The 16,806-nt window shown below is 51.4% G+C and overlaps 2 protein-coding genes across 3 annotated transcripts in view; both read right to left on the reverse strand.

Annotated features, from left to right (window-relative positions):
* Positions 1–1,571, reverse strand: part of NLRC5 (NLR family CARD domain containing 5) — an 82,592-nt gene extending 81,021 nt beyond the window's left edge. Inside the window, exon 1 of the mRNA XM_059665450.1 lies at positions 770–1,571. The gene's annotated coding sequence lies outside the window, so the exon portion shown is untranslated. The remainder of the gene's footprint in view (positions 1–769) is intronic.
* A 4,849-nt stretch (positions 1,572–6,420) lies between these two features.
* HERPUD1 (homocysteine inducible ER protein with ubiquitin like domain 1) lies at positions 6,421–16,056 on the reverse strand. 2 transcript variants are annotated; one of them, XM_059667973.1, is made up of 8 exons: positions 15,815–16,056; positions 13,027–13,104; positions 12,864–12,935; positions 11,815–11,945; positions 9,754–9,876; positions 8,648–8,998; positions 8,216–8,321; positions 6,421–7,171 (listed from the first exon to the last, which is right to left on the reverse strand). In XM_059667973.1, the coding sequence occupies exons 1-8, from the start codon at positions 15,959–15,961 to the stop codon at positions 7,007–7,009; spliced, it is 1,173 nt and encodes a 390-aa protein (XP_059523956.1). In that variant the 5' UTR covers positions 15,962–16,056; the 3' UTR covers positions 6,421–7,006. The 2 variants fall into 2 exon arrangements, with proteins under 2 accessions (XP_059523956.1, XP_059523955.1); XM_059667972.1 differs by having other exon boundaries at positions 12,864–12,938.
* Positions 16,057–16,806: the final 750 nt, after the last annotated feature.

Here is a 16,806-nt window from a genome sequence, read left to right on the forward strand (position 1 = left end):
GCCCTGCCGGGCCTAGGAGCCCCTCGGAAAGCATCCAGCCCCAAGTTCAGATGGGGAAGCGGAGGGAGAGCTGCGCTCATAACTAGAGGCTCCTCCCAGCTGGCCTTTCATTCATTCAACAGGTAGCTCCCGAGTGCCTGCTGTGTCCCAACCACCGCGTGGGGTGAGCCAGACGGACGTGGTGCCAACCCTCACAGGCTTGTCTCCCAGGGAAGACATCGGTCAGAACGTCTGGTGACCTGCTTCCTCCCTGCCCTGGCTGGCTGCCCGCCCCGCACCTGCAGGGGGCATCAAAGGGGCCCAGAGACGGGTACTCACACTCCCCTTGGGGATAGGGAGCAGGTTTACGTGCTGTCAGAGTCACCGGTTGCAGAGTCCCCCACCACCACAAGAGGGCGGCCTTGGCCTCCAGGCAGTGCCCACCTGTGGCCCAGGGCCAGCCAGGAGCTTGGCCAGCTCTGGGCTCCCTCACCCCCACAAACATGCCAGATTGAGCCTCCTTTGGTGCCCTTAGAACCTTCTATCAGCAGGGCCTTCCCTCTCTGCTGAGACCAATGCCGGGAGTCTGGCCTCCCTGCTTCCCCACAGGGAGGAGGAAACATATTTATCTGTGTGTTGATCTGAAGGTCCACGGAGGAGTTGACCTCACAGTCGACAGACGGATGATCAACGCCCAACCTGCAAAGAGTCAAGGACCCGGGACCTTTGTCCTGCCCTCGGCCCAGAGAGGGGCCAGGGAGAGGCCCGTCAGCAGAGTGGGGACGCTTACCAGCAGGCGCCCCAGGGCCTCCTTGGAGATCACAGACGTGTTCTGCATGGAGACCTCCATGGACTTGTCTTCCACCCACTCCTCCTGGCGGCTGGCGATGGGCAGGTGGCTGATCTGGATGCGGGGAGAACCGGTGGAGTAAGGCAGGCATCGTGGGGTCTTTCCGCAGGAGAGGAGGCCCCGTCCCTGGGCGGCTGTCACTCTTCTCCGTGAGCTCCTGTAACTTCCATCCTGTGATGCACGGTTAACCGTTAGTAATTCATCTTAGGTTAAATGATAAGAAAATAAAAATATTTGCTTTCAGTATTTGTATATAAACATGCATGTTTGTGTATGACTATGCAAGCGTGCATAACCAACAAGGAAGAAATATGCATGATAGTTACAGCCCTCAATTCTGCAACCGGTCACATGGTTGCTGGGTTTTATAGCCGTCATCTTCCACTACCCAGCCCAGGCCCTCAGCGAACATCTCAGCGGGTCATGCCTGGTTCCCTACCTGGTGGGGTGACCCCAGCCTTCATTCCTGAGAAGTCTGGGCCCAGTCACCCTGCCACTGACTTTAATCACAGGATATGGTAGTGCTAAGTGACATCCTATGGGGTTCCTCATTATCATCCCAGCCAATAGAGCAATGCTCTTCTTTGCCTGTGGAGAACTTCAAAGTAGCCAGATGGCAGTCTTTAAATAAAGGGTGTCCCAAAATTCACGCAAGATTTGAATTTTGCGTGAGCATTAACAACAACAACAACAACAAAAAATAAAAGCCTAATTTTACTTGGCTTATTGAATCAGATTCTAATATCTGTTGCCCTTTGATTTCAATCCCTTCAATTTGATAAGCATTACCAAGTACCAATGATGGCCCAGGAGCAAGGACAATGAAGACCAGTGAAGACCACGGCTTTGCATATGTGCCAGCAAAGCCATGGAGGCCATTTACCGATGTGCTATTCCATACATAACCCTAGACTGTATACTTTATGAATCAATTAAAAAATTACAATTTTTCATTATAAACCTGTGTTTTTTATCAAAATTACTTCTTGCGTGAATTTTAGGACACCTTTATATATATTTTAATTGATTTCAGAGAGGAAGGGAGCGCTACAAAGAGGTAGATAGAAACATCAATGATGAGAGAGAATCAATGATGATCGGCTGCCTCCTGCACACCCCCCACTGGGGATCGAGCCCACAACACGGGTATTTGCCCTGACTGGGAATCGAACCATGACCACCTGGTTCATAAGTTGACACAACCACTGAGCCATGCCGGTTGGCTAGGTGGCAGTCTTAGCTTCCAGTTCACTGGAATCGTCGTGTCGCGGTTACATCATTTCTCCCTGTTGTGGGTTGAATTTGTGTTCCGAAAACTCATGTCCATCCAGAACCTCGGAATGTGACCGTACTTGGAAATGAAATATTAGCGGATGTAAATCAAATGACTGGAGACTATAAGAAGGCCATGTGAAGACACAGGGAAGAAGGCGGTGAAATGGGGCAGGAAGTGCAGGGATGCTGTACAAGCCAAGGCAGGCCCAGGACTGCTGGCAGCAGCAGCAGCTAAGTGTGTGAGCATCCATTCTCCGAGACCCCTCTGTCTTCCGTGCGGGCCAAAGAGGAGAGCTGAATGGAGACTGGGAATCACCACCCCTGCACCTTTCAAGCTCTTGTTGGTGACACTCTCTCTGCAATCCCTCCAGGGACATGGCATTGCTTTCGACTGACCATTTTCCTACGTAGAGGCAGTTCTAGTGACTTCCATGTGGCCTTCTATACCCTGACACCCCTCACTCCACAGGTCAAGGAACCAGTGTGGGGAGTCTGCCAGGTGCTGGGGACACACCTACCTCTAGGATGTGTTCAGGGACCCACAGGATGCACTGTGAGATAGACCTGAGCTAAAATGCCATTGGTCACCTGACCTCCACAGGTTTCTACGCTGACCGGTGGACCACAGTGATGCTGTGGGTCTCCTAGATTTATTTATTTATTTATTTTTATATTATTTTTTTTATATTGATTTTCTACAGAGAAGAAGGGAGAGAGATAGTCAGAAACATCCATGAGAGAGAAACATCGACCAGCTGCCTCCTGCACGCCCCCTAGTGGGGATATGCCCGCAACCAAGGTACATGCCCTTGACCAGAATCGAACCTGGGACCCTTGAGTCCGCAGGCCAACACTCTATCCACTGAGCCAAACTGGTTCGGCGAGATTTAATGTCAATTTAGACCAGTGTTGAGTAATCCCTGAAAGCCTGGTCATTTCCTTTTCCCCAGAGCAGTCCCCCGGGGGAAGGCTGGGAGACACATTACAGCAGTGGTTCTCAACCTTCCTAATGACGCGACCCTTTAATACAGTTCCTCATGTTGTGGTGACCCCCAACCATAAAATTATTTTCGTTGTTATTTCATGACTATAATTTTGCTACTGTTATGAATCATAATGGAAATATCTGATATGCAGGATGTATTTTCATGGTTACAAATTGAACATAATTAAAGCATAGTGTGATTAATCACAAAAACAACATGTAATTACATATGTGTTTTCAATGGTCTTAGGTGACCCCTGTGAAAGGGTCGTTCGACCCCCAAAGGGGTCGCGACCCACAGGTTGAGAACCGCTGCTTTATCGCATATGTTTTCAGTGTTGCAGGGTCCCTCCTCAGGGGGACCCAGCCCCCTTCCTTCAAGGGGTTCTGAGTCTGTAAACTGGCTTAAGCCTGGGCGTTGATGGAGGGGCCATAATTCTCTGTTTTGGTGATTCAAGAGACTTGCATTCACTCGACCTAGGACTCTTCTGCTTATCCCGATCAAATAGGAATTGAGTAGAAAATCCATTTCCTTCTTCCCAAGGCAATACCATGACCAACTAGCCAAAGCCGAAGCTCTCTGCAAGTCAAACCATCTGACTTCTGTGTTGCCTCTGCTGCCCATGATGCTAAGCACAGCCAGCTTGTCTTTGATGGTTAAGGGCCACCACTTGGTCCCTGCCACTCGGGAACTGTTACCACCACTGTATTTAGGGATACCAGCCAACTGGCGCTATTTCCCACTGTCATTTCTGACCCATAGCGATGAGTGACCCAGACTCTGCAGTGAGGCGGGGCTCCCCCTCCCTAATCTACTTCTCAATCACGATGAAAGTTGTGTCTTCTGGACCCGGGCAGGGTGGGAGAGCAGATCTCACATGATAAATCCATTCCGACATTCCGGTCTCCCTCAGTAAGCCCTTACATGTCTTCCTCTAGTGTCCCAAGCCAGTTCCTGCACGCCACCTTCATTCAGTGTAGATAGACCACCATTTAAAAATACATATACATATACATATATATATTGATTTCAGAGAGGAAGGGAGAGGGGGAGAGAGATAGAAACATCAATGATGAGAGAATCATCACTGCTCTGCCGGCCGCCTCCTGCACACCCCCTACTGGATTGAGCCCACAACCCGGGCATGTGCCCTGACCAGGAATTGAACCATGACCTCCTGGTTCAGAGGTCGACGCTCAACCACTGAGCCACGCCGGCCAGGCAGATACACCACCTTGCCATCTGTCTCAGCCAACCACTGAGCACAGTGTTCCAGTTCTTTCTAACTCCTCATGCTTAGTCCATCATTCCAGAACCTCTGCTCCCTGGTCCTGTACGAACACGTTCAGCCTGACCCAACTTTCTGTTCCTTCCACCAGCATCCCACACCCGCGTATCCATTCCCATGCACACCCCGATTTTTGTCTGGATGAACTTGAAAAACCACGTTGTTCTTTTAGTGTCCCTGTGTGGTACAACTCCTCGCACCTCACCCTTTGAGGCCTGCTGGGACTCCAGTCAGGTTATAGGACGAGAAACAAAGAGGGGTGGGGTGGGAGTAGGTCCTGGGAAGAATTAGTGTCGAGGTAGGCACCGGGGGAGCCGGTTACAGTTCTTCATACACAGGGTCAATTAACTTCCTTACAAACAGGTCTTGCCGAAACCGGTTTGGCTCAGTGGATAGAGCGTCGGCCTGCAGACTGAAAGGTCCCAGGTTCGATTCCGGTCAAGGGCATGTACCTGGGTTGCGGGCACATCCCCAGTGGGAGATGTGCAGGAGGCAGCTAATCGATGTTTCTCTCTCATCGATGTTTCTAACTCTCTATCTCTCTCCCTTCCTCTCTGTAAAAAATCAATAAAATATATTTTTTTAAAAAAAGAAACAGGTCTCAAGGCTGGCTCCTAGGACACAGACTCCCAGAAGCTCTCCCTTTCTAAGGCTGTTGGCAGGTGTGGCTTCTCACCTCCCTTTTGGCTACAGACAGAATATTTATCTCCATGGTTATTACGTAAAATGTCATTCTAACCAAGTACCTGTTTGCTACGTAGAATGCCAACTGAGGCACTGCTAGTAACTGACTGCATTTCCCCGCGGCCCTTCACAGGAAGAGGCTGCGGACCCGGCCCATCACGTATATTAAAGACCCGGAGACACAGGGAAGAAGCCTGTGAACGTGGCTGAACCTGAGGTTCCCAAATGACCATGAGCTCATTTTGGGGGGTGTTTCTTCTGGAGAACTAAGATTAAAACCAACATCTTGGAAGCTGCAAACTTAATCAGCTGCTACGTTGGCCTGAGCTGCAATTTGGGAGTTTTGGGTTCACTCCTAGCTATTTAATTGCTACTTAATAATGAAGATCCAGCCCTGAGTGGAGTGGCTCAGTTGGCTAGAGCTCTGGAAGGTTGCCGGTTCAATTCCTGGTCAGGGCACACACCCAGGTTGTGGGTTTGAGCCCTGGTCAGGGTATACAGGCAACCGTCAATGTTTCTCTCTCTCTCTTCCTCAGTAAGTAAAAAATATATTACTTTAAAGTAGCTTTACCTACGAAAATAATGAAGATCGCAACCAATCATTTTCTAAGTATTAATAGGACGCAGTGCCTTATTAGATGACATTTAGTGAATGCTGAGGAAGATTGACATTTCTGCCACGTCCCCCACCTGTCAGCTGTCTTAAGCCTTAATTGTGGTCTGAAGGTTTCCCCCCGGCCTAGTGGGTCTTGGGCCAATCTGAACACTTGTCAGCTGTTCCCAGAAGCACCTTCCTGGGACTATTTTGGGCCCATGGAATCTGGAGTTTAATCCTCACAACCTGACACCACAGGGAGAGAGGCCCCACCCCTTTAGCAAGAAGACATGGGTGCCACCATGGTCTCGGGTTCCAGGCCCCTCACAAACAGTGATGCCCCTCCTTTGAAATGAATTGCTTTTCCATCCAAGACTTAAAAGGGGGCTTGGCATGGCATGAGGCCTGGAGCTGTGCTGTTGCTAAGGGAAGGGAGGAATTCTGTCCTCGTCATTCTGAGTGGGCGAGAGGAGAGTGTGTACAATTGCCGAGAGGAAGATACCTGATGCCACCAACACGAGGTTTGGGGATGAAACCTGGACGGGTCTATGTCAGCCAGTGCCACTTAAATCCGGGAATGCGGGCAAACACAAGTGTATTCTTAGTAAACTAAGACTTTCACGGCCTGACTATCATTGTTCATCAGTGCCAATAGTCCTTTTATAAAAAGCAGCGAAACATTCAGGTTACTTAAAAAATCAGGATCTCAACTGTTGACCATCCAGTGGCCCGGCACGGAGTGAACGGCTAAGACTCTGCCGGGATCAGTCATAGCAAAACTTTATTGAACAGAAAACCCAGCAAAGGTTTCCACCTCTGCACAGTTGCCTGTGGTTTGAAGGAAAGCAACGCATTTAAAAAGCAATTATACAGAAGTCTCTCCTAGAAAAGTCCTGCTAAAACATGTCTAGCAATTCATTGATTATATAAAGTAGTACACTTAGTGTAATTTAAACATTCCAACAGGAATCAAATCGCACCAGCAGAACCATTTCTGCCTCTATGACATCTATGTACAAACACACATGCAGACACACGTATCTGGGAAAGGTCCTCAGGCATAAACATGCGACACACGCCTTCTATGTACAGTGCCTATAAACTACATACAATAGGTAGTAAAGCTCTTCAGAATAAAGACATGAGAAGCCTTGGGCATTTTTTGTTCATCAATTTGTATCATGGCTTCACGTCTTACTTCCTGCTTTTGCTTGGTCACAAAAGCATCTCCTCCTTGTTGGTTCTTTACCAATTCTGTGCCATCGCCGTGTCCAGGTGAGGAAATCTAGCTGGATCAATGGTCCAGTCCATGCCTGCCCAGGCCACCAGCAGCCAGAAGGCAAACCGCCTCAGTTTGCTATGGCAGGGGGGCCTTCGGGAAGGAGAGAGGCAAAGAAAGTCTTGAAGACGAGCCACGCTGTGCTCATGAATGAAGGGCTGGTCTGCTCGCCATCCACTACGCTCCTGTCTGGAGGGAGGCGGTTGGGGTTTTCGATTTCAGCCTCGGGGCCTTCCTATTGGTAATGAAACAGCGAGAAAGCAGTTAGGACCGGGATCCACACCAGACCCTGCTGGGCAGTGGCAGAGGCAACCCTGGCCCCTCCCTCGTGCCCTGTGGGAAGCGCCAGGCGGGCAGGGCCCCGGGAACGACGCCCTGGGTGCTGGCTGGCGTGTTCTCCGGTCTCCGTGGCACAGCCGCGCTGGTGACATTCTCATCGTTTCAAATATTCCCAGCAGCAAGTATCAAAGCAGGTGTAGCAACTAGATCTTCAACCACTACTAACCAAGTAATTAAGTTACCCCTCATTAAATATGGATAGTCCAGTGTTGGCGATGTTGTGAGTTAAAAGAATTGAAATGGAAACCCAGGGTTCTAAAAACAGATAGTAGGGTGCCAATTTATATAACTTAAAAATATCCTTTAGGAGTATGCATTAAACTGCCTTATAAAAATTCTATTTCTGTGTGCTATTTTTCAGGAAATCTATTCTGTGAGATGCTTATGCTCTTAATCCTTAATTAATATCCATTAGCTGTTTCCATGACATAACATATGGTTGCAGACCACTGAACACTCAAAATAGTGAACTTAAAAAGATTATTTAAATATGCCAAAATGCAAATTGCCATGTGACAAAAATACCTGATAGATGCTGTGACATGTTAATGTTTTCAAAATAGCTACCAACAAGAATTAACAGGAGCCCGGCCAGTGTGGCTTGGTGGTTGAGCATCAACCTATGAACCAGGAAGTCATGGTTCGATTCCGGTCAAGGGCACATGCCCAGGTTGCAGGCTCGACCCCCAGTGTGGGGTGTGCAGGAGGCAGCCGATCCATGATTCTCTCTCATCGTTGATGTTTCTAGCTCTCTCTCTCTCCCCACCTCCTTTCCTCTTTCTGAAATCAATAAAAATATATTTTAAAAAGAAGAAGAAACAGTTAGAAATCTTGAGCTACGGAGCCTAATAAAGTGATAAACCAGGACACTGGATTGTAAAGGCTGAGGTTTGAGCGCCTGCACCTCACGCCACGCTCCCGGCTTGCGGCAGCTCCATACCTGCAAGTTATTGTTGGGGTCCTGGTTTGCAGCCTCCGGACGAGGCCCGTCATTCGGGAAGTTCTGCACCGGTCTCTGTCTAAACGGAAACCACCCAACGTGATGCCTGCAAAGGAAGCACATAGAAGCCCATCTTAGTCAAGAGCACAGTGAGTCTACTCAACAGAAGGGTCTCCTCAGCAGGTAAGGTCCCCCTCCTCCCCTCCCCTCCCAGCCGGACGCTCACGGCCAGGCCCCCTGCAAAGACCGTCTCTCCCTCCATCTCATTCTACCCCACCACCTCCCAGGCTCTTAAAGGGGCGGCATGTTTAGTCACCAATTCACACTCACAACATACACAGCACTTGGCACACAGTACATGCTCAGGAAGTGCTGGCGCGGCTGTAAGTGCGATTTGTACTGAGGGGGAAAGGGAAGTGATCGTCTGCTTACAGGTACATAACCACGGTGGCCCCCATGACCATGAGGAATCTGCTCAGGGAGGAGTAGAAGTAGAGGATGCTGAGAAAAACGGAAAAGGTTGCTGCTGAGTAGGTCCAGTCCAACCAATCGCGATTTATCTCATCATCTTCCTCCACGAGAGGGCCACCTTGCGCATTCATCCGTAGGTTTTGATTGGCCCCAGGATTAACCACCACTTGAGGAGCAGCATTCTGATTGGCTGGCTGGTTTTCGGCTGGAAACTGGTTGTGAATAGGGGCTGGAGCAGGTGCGGAGACCACGGGTATCTCTTGGGCACTTGGTGAGGGAACAAAAGTCCCCGATGCAGCAGTGGCCGCTAAACTGAAATGGAAACGACAGGGCAGATGCTGTTGAGAGCAAAGCTCCGTGAGACCGTGGTGGTCACCGTCCTCACGCGGGGACTTTCCTGTGAGGAACTGTAAGTAGGTACATACAAACTTAGTGTTTTCTTTAACGTAATGAAGAACTTCTCTTTTTTAAAAATAGGTTTTTACTGATTTTTAGAGAGAGAGAGGAAGGGACAAGGATACAGAGATAGAAACATGGATGAGAGAGAAGCATGGATTGGCTGCCTCCTGCACACCCTCTACTGGGGTCAAACCCACAACCCCGGCATGTGCCCCGACCAGGAATCAAACTGGTGACCTCTTGGTTCCCAGGTCAATCCTCAACCACTGAGCCACACTGCCTGGGCAGTGAAGAATGTCTTTACCAACAATCCTACCTATACATGCCTTTCTACCCCTAGGAGCAGGAACAAGATATTTTGTCTGGAATGAAATATCCAGGCCACTTTAAGAGTGTGGTGCAGTAACAAATTAAAATTTTCACAAAGCTTTAAAGATACAGATTGAAAAGGAAGGAACATAAGTGAAGGCGGGAAAGCATTATCAGACACCAGCGCCCCTACATGGAGCATCGATAACAAATTGGCTAGCAGTTATCACTCACACTGTACTCCACCCACAGAACCACAGGGCTCTGCAGACACGGGTGACCTTCCCTAGCTGGCCAGGTAACAAGATGGGATTTCCCTCCGCCCGGCCCAGCCCCCCGCGCATCAGGGAAGGACTCACTACTGCATGTAGTACTGCCGTGCGTAGATCTGCTGGAACCAGGACAGCTGCAGCCACCCATAGGTCGTGTAGCCCGAGAAGCCAGGCCCCAGGCCTTGGAACGCCGGCTGGGCAGCTTCCGGCCTAGGAAAGATGGTTTTAAATGCACATTGTGAGTTGGTTTAGTACAAATAAGTAAAAACTGAGTTTAAACGACAATCAGGAATTCAAATCACAGAGACTAAAGAATGGGCGTATGACAGTTACTCGTAGGTGACTGGAACGCGAGCACAGAAAGTACTGACGACGCGCTCCCGCCAGGGTCCAGCGCTCCCAGCACTGGTTCTCATTGTGCCATCACTGACACGCACACAGCTGTACCGTCCGAGGCTGTGGCTCCCACTCCCGTTCAGGACTTGCCGAGTCTCACTGCAGGTCTCACCCCACTGTTCCCCTTTAGGAAGCAGCTCTAAGAAACCACAATCCTCCCAAAGCCTTTCCTGAAGGGCCCTTCCCTCCTCCCAATACCCCTCTCCCGCCTCTAGGTCGGGATCGATGCCCGGGCCAGCGATGCGGGCATGTGGCATCGCCCATGCTGGCTCACCGGCACTTGTGCCCTGGACAGGCTGCTGGGCAGTCATCCGACTGGATCCCCAACAGCCTTGTGGGGAGACAGCTCTCCCCATTTCACGAGGAAGCCCCCGTGCAGCTCAGGGAAGACGAGATTTATTTGCACAGGGTCACTGAGCTAATAGCAGGGCCGGATTTGAGAACTGTTTGACACCAAACACACTCATTTTTCCATCATGCAACAGTCTGACACGGCCTAGGACAGGGCACGGGGGTCGCGAGTGGCTTTGTGAGCTGCACACAGACAACTCCGCAAGATGGAAACGAACGGAATTGTGGGAGATCAGGAGTGGGTTACATGCTCATCTCCATTGGGTGAACTCATTTCTTAAACGAAGTCCTATGCACTGGCTGCTCAGTAAATAGTTGAATGCAATCATCGAGTTTTATTACCGTGAAATTCACAGTCAGGAATGGGCCTCAGTTCTCAAGTTGCACAGCCCAAATGAGGGAAGCAGTTTTAAGTGCTTCTATCCAAAAAGGAACCCAACTCACATGCTGACAGTCTCTTTTAACTGAATTCCATACCCAGAGTGTTTTTAAAGCAGTATTCCAATACAAGCAGGCCTCGGCGTGACTCATTTAAACATCACAGTGCATGAGAATTAGGGGGTAGAGGTGCTCCCTGGCTCCGATGATGGCACTGCAGATGCGCAAGAAAACTAAAGGGTTTTTACAGTTACGTACCGAGTACGTAGGGGTAAAATGATATCATGTCCGGGAATTACTTCTTCAGGAAGAAAAAAAAAAGGGAGTGAGGAATAGATGAAAGAGGTATGGCGACACTTTGTCGTTACTGGGCCAGTGATGGTTATGTGGGGATTCATCATCCAGTTCCCTCCACCTGTGTGCTTGAAATGACCATTTATTAAGAAACGCCACCAACTCCTCATCCTCAAACACCTGGCGCTATCAGTCATCACGTATAAAAGAGCGACAGTCACTTCTGGCTTTGGCTCTGAAGGAAAGGGCTCTCGTGGCTCCACAGATAATGGCCCTTGTTCCAGCACCATCAACAGTCCGTGGCAGAACATGTCTTCAAACCGTCTCTCCACCTCTGTCACCCAATGCCACGCGAGTGGCTCAGCAGAGCAGCTGCACGGCGCTTCCAACAGCTGTTCTCCTGCAGCAGCACTGACCTCCCACCGTGAGGTCAGCACATGCGAAGCACAGCCGTGCAGGAGGGGAGATGCCTTTCGATATATATTTCTCCACATTTCATATGGAGTTGATTTAGTACAAATAAGCAGGAACTGAGTTTAAATGACAAGAAGGCTGTGTAGTGAGAAAGGTTAAATTCATAAAAGATCTTTCTAGGGAAACCCTTATAAAGCAGCACTCTGTCCATTTTAAAGTTCTGTAAGCAGACAGTGTACACACACCTCATTCCTAAATGGATGCAAACGGGCCTGTTCATGGTGCATAAACCTGGTTCGTTATTGTAACACTCACCTCGAGATGTTCTCCCAGCCAGAGGGAGAAAGGTTCCGAAGAGACTCCCTCAGTCTCACACCATCGCTTGAGGAATCCCCAGGATACGGTCCCTGAGTGGGGCCAGCGGGCTGCTCTGTGGATTCAGCAACCTAGGTGAGTGCAACGTGATCATGAGACAAAGGCCTGATGCAACCAGCTGAAATCAAGCTGAAAGAATGATTTCACTGGGAATGGCTAGTCCCCCACCCCGACCTCTGAATGTAATAAAATTAAATAGATACAATGTTATGTAAAAAATATTCTGAAATTTAACACAATTTCAAAATATACATGTGTTGTGTGTGTGTGTGTGTATATATATATTTGATATTTTTTCCTAGAAACTATGTTATAGTTTCATTAAAATCTTTCAATGAAGTTATCATTGGTGAGAATGCTTCCTGGTAATGCACTGTATCTCTATGGCTACACTTACTAAACCAAGAAATTAAATTTGACCAGCACAATTTATAAATACAGCCCAGCCAACAACCTAAAGGAGAGAATTTCCTATGCTATGTTCAGCTGTTTCAGGAAATAGCGCTATAATGCCAATTTAGAGTGTGGCATGTATTAATGCACACTGTGAAATGAAACATAAATAGACTGTCAAATATGTCTTTAAAGATCATTTGATAGAATTTCACAATGAAATTTTCCAAAGAAAATATATTCTCTTTTTTACTCTTTATAAAAATTAAAAGTTCCTGGGAAGAAGCTTATGTGCCCAAGTCCATGAAAACCCGCTGTAGAGAGGCTTGCTAGTTTCAGCGATGCGCACGCAGCCTCTGCAGGTCGCATCACAGCCCAGAGACAGTGGCTGGAGCTCCTCTTTCCAATATGGCCCTGCCTGCCACGGTTGCAGTAAACGCTCATTCGTATTGGAAGTGTCTAATTCCTAATTCTCACCGGGGACGAAACAAAACATGACAATAAAAAGACCATAAAATCTCTCTGAAGAGTTTTATCCAATGTCCTTTCTTCCCCCCAGAGAGTCTGAAGGACGCAGGGTATCCACTCAGACCTACCTTTGCGCTGGTTCCTGGCATTCTGGACGGACTTTTCACATTGCAAACCAAGTGCAGAACATGCCGGGTTTCCTGCTGAAAGAGAGATGGAGGCGCTTTAGCACCTGAACTCAACCTGGCAAGATCATCAAAACATTCGGAAGTTAATATATAAACCATGTACCTTTGGAAGCAAGTCCCTGAGATACTGGTTATCCAGCAGCAGCTTCCCCGAGTAAATTAACCTCTGGTCCTCTGGGCGCTTATCATGGAAAGAAAGAGCAGCAGTCAGCGTTTAACCCACGAGTTCCCAACCGCAGAAAACACTGCTTCGCACACGTAATTTAAATGCGCGTTTCTTCCCAGCACATCACAGGAAAACGTTTCTTCAAAGGCCCCACAGACAAAACTTTTATTTAAGAAAGTGCTTTAAGTTTAAGCTGGTCTCTCACATATAAATAAATTTAGGATGGCAAATGATCTCGTCCACAAAACCTACAGCAACCTACTAACTCGGGGAAACTGCTTTCTGCCACTAGAAACACACATTTGATTGGGGCTCCTACAGCAACTGACTTCAACACTTGTGTTTCGTTTCAGAGAAAACTCCAAGTGCTCCCAAAGTGGGCCCCACCAAACCCACCTCGCACTGTCCCAAAATAACAAGAAGCAATTCTACACTCGAGCCCCGGAAGAGACATTTCCCGACACACAGATGCAGTCACAGAGGAGACGGAGTGTGGGTGACATTTCTACAACCTGTGAGATCAGCACTCCTGTTTTAAGGGGGAAAGTCTGAAATTGGCTTGTCCACGGTCACTACCTGCTACTCTAGCAGCTAGGGCAGGGGTGGGCAAACTTTTGACTGGAGGGCCACAATGGGTTCTTAAACTGGACCGGAGGGCCGGAACAAAAGCATGGATGGAGTGTTTGTGTGAACTAATATAAATTCAAAGTAAACATCATTACATAAAAGGGTACGGTCTTTTTTTTTTCCGGGCTGTAGTTTGCCCACCGCTGAGCTAGAGTCTGGATACCATCCCCTCTCATCCATTCCAGTAACTTGGGAGACTACAGGGACTCCACACACTTTCTACAAATCTCACTTTTAAAGCCTGTTTTTAATTCCTTTGAGAATTGTACTTAAAAATAATGGCCTCAAACGCCAGTCGGTACACTGGAGATCGCCAACCTGTCAACCTACTCTGGCCAGAAAAACCTATTATGCAACACTTGGAATAAAGCTGTTTCCGCCAAGTAGCCTGAGATGATAAAACAAGTGGTTTAAAACAAACAAAACAATAACTGCATCAATCCGGATTTTTACCAACTGTGCGACAAAAACAAGTACAGAAACTACTATACTGGATGCCGTGTTCTCACCGGTTGGCTTTATCAGCAAGTGCGATGCACATGACTTTGTAAAATGCTACTGCAGAGCTGGGTCCTACACATGAAAAAAGCCCCACACTGGAAAAGCTTTGCAATCCACAGCTGCCTGCCATTTAAATTACTTCCCCGATTAAAAGCCTAAATTGACGCTGTGTTTTTTTACCGAGGAGGCCGATTAAACAATTAAACGTGTTAAGCCAACAACTATCATAAAGAAAACAAATCAGCTGTAAGTTTTAAGCCCACATTTAGGATCTGGGAGGCCTCTCATCTACTCCTGGGTCCTGAGGCTTCATGGCAGCGACGCTCCTCACCCCAGGCGGCCCTGGGAAAGCTCTCCTCCAACACTCCGCCCAGAGACTGCACCTGCTTCACCCTCCTGGGTCCCCAACAGCCCTTCGCTCGGCAACGCGGCCCCTGGGTGAAACCCCAGAGCCCCCGGGTGAAGGCACACACACCAACAGGCACATTTCAAAAGGACAGCTCACTTTCCACATTAGACAGGGAACCAATACGGACGGGAAACCGTCCCCAGCCTGAGCGGCCGCACACCCCGCCCCTCCTGGGGTCGGACGGAGCCATTTCCCCGCCTCCTCCCGCCCGCCCGACCCGGGACTACACTTGTGGGCAGCCAGGAACGCCGCTGACACTTACATAACATCAGGGCGGAAAGTCAATATTGTCCAGCGCTCAGCCGCCGTCACGTGGGAGGGCGGGGCCGAGGGAGGGAGGGGACAGGGCGATACTGACAGACGTGTCCACCAAAACAAAGCCAGGAAGTCCCCGTAATTGAGGAACCCAAGTCCTCAAGCCCGGACTCCGGGCGCCTCCTTCCGCCTGGGCGCGTCCCTTCCCCACCTCCCTCCACCCGCAACGCGCCGTCCCTTCCCCACCTCCCTCCACCCGCAACGCGCCGGCTCCTCCCGGGGACCCGGCAGGACCCGGCGGAGCGGAGCGTGGCAGGGAGGGGCCGGGCCGGGGAGAGCCACGTCCGGCCCTGGGTGTGGGGCCCCGCGTACACCCCGCCCGGGCGAGCGCCCCGCTTCCCCAGCCGGCGGCCTGGGGTCGGCCCCGCCCCGCCCTCCCCGCCAGGGGACCCCGGCCACACCCGGAGAACTCCTTCTGCAGCATCTGTTTCCTAATTTCCACCCGGGGACGCGGTCTGAACGAGGAACCCTTAAGTCGCCCGGGCGCTGGGGGGGGAAACTGAGGCTTGAAGGGTGAACGGCCTCCCCCAAGGTCACGCTGCTGTTGCAGCGGCTCGGCTCGGGCTACCAGCCGGACCTAGGGGCGGGGGTCTGGGCAGGGGGGGCAGGAGGAGAGGGGGCAGGGGAAGGCAGCCCGTCGGAAGGCGGGGCGATGGCAGCCGGGACCAGGAAGTGACAGCTGCCGGGCCGGGAGACGGGGTGCCCCCGGAGGTGGGGCAGGGAGGGGAGACCCCGGCCCTGGGGGAGGTGACGGGGTAAGCACCCACGATCGGGGGAGACCGGCGAAGGGAGAAGCTGTAGGGAAAGGGGAGGCGGACGTGGCATTCCTGGGGGGACGCACGGCGGGCTGGGGGGCGGCAGCGGGCGGCTCACCGGGCGCTCGGGGTAGACCAGGCTCAGGTGCGCCTTGAGGCGGGCGACGCTCCAGCCGCGGTCGCCGCTCAGCTCCAGGTCGCGGTGGCGCTGGTTGGGGCTCTTCACCAGCAGCGTGACGGGCTCGGGCTCGGGCTCGGCCTCCATGTCGGCTGCGCCGTGGGCTCCTCCGAGGTGCCGGGCAGCCGCCCGCAAGCTCCGCAACGACGGTTCGCGTCTCCGGGGCGCGCAGGCGCGCCCCCGCCTCGGGTCCCTTTTATAGGCTCCCCGCGCCCGGCTCCGCGCTCGGAACCCTGTGTGGCCGCCGCCCGTTGGCTAAGGCCGAGGCCACGTCCCCGACGTGGACCAATCGCAGGGCGGCTCCGTGGGCAGGGGGCGGGCCGAGCACGTGGGCGCGGCTGATGCAACCCGCCGCGGTGGCGTCACCCAGCGTCTGGGCTGCGGCCCGGGGGCCGGGGTTCGGAGGCCATCACGGGGTGCGCTCTGTCCCGAGGACACTGGGGCGCTCCCTAGCTCCGGGTGCCCACGGCGCCGTAGGGAGGGTCAGCCAGGTCCACCCCGGCTGGGCAGCCTCTGCAGATTGTGTGCTCACAAAGCAGCACTCCTCCCTTTTGCACCCCAGGCGTCCAGCCCCCCTTCCCCTCAGAGGGACGTCAGGCCCTGCACCCCGACCGACCCACCGGGGAGGCCTCCCCACATCTCCCCCGTTGGCGAGCCCACCCAGAAGGGCGCCCCGTGCGCATTAGAAGCGCAAGGAAGAAGCAGGGCCGTCCTTCCTGGGTCCCCTGTGGCCAGTTTCCATGTGGCCTCCGCCTTGACCCCCCTTACACCCTGGAGGGTGGGACTTCGCCCTGGGAAAGGCAAGCAGGCCACCCGCCGATTGCACCTGGAGACGCCGATTGCACCTGGAGACGCTGGAAAGGGACCCACGTTCTGGGCAGTCGACAGGTGCTTTTTTCGAAATTGGGGCTGAGACCTGGAGGGCAGGGTTC

This window comes from Myotis daubentonii, chromosome 15 (genome assembly GCF_963259705.1).
Source record: "Myotis daubentonii chromosome 15, mMyoDau2.1, whole genome shotgun sequence".
In the NCBI taxonomy this organism is placed as follows: domain Eukaryota; kingdom Metazoa; phylum Chordata; class Mammalia; order Chiroptera; family Vespertilionidae; genus Myotis; species Myotis daubentonii.

What these genes read in the sequence shown, in the direction of transcription:
- HERPUD1 (XM_059667972.1), bottom strand. Translation starts at nt 15,961, where the DNA reads ATGGAGGCCGAGCCCGAGCCCGAGCCCGTCACGCTGCTGGTGAAGAGC. An exon ending in TCAGGGACTTGCTTCCAAAG is followed by an intron (nt 12,939 to 13,026) that starts GTACATGGTTTA and finishes TCTCTCTTTCAG; the next exon opens with CAGGAAACCCGGCATGTTCT. An exon ending in GGCTGGGAGAACATCTCGAG is followed by an intron (nt 9,877 to 11,814) that starts GTGAGTGTTACA and finishes CATCTTTCCTAG; the next exon opens with GCCGGAAGCTGCCCAGCCGG.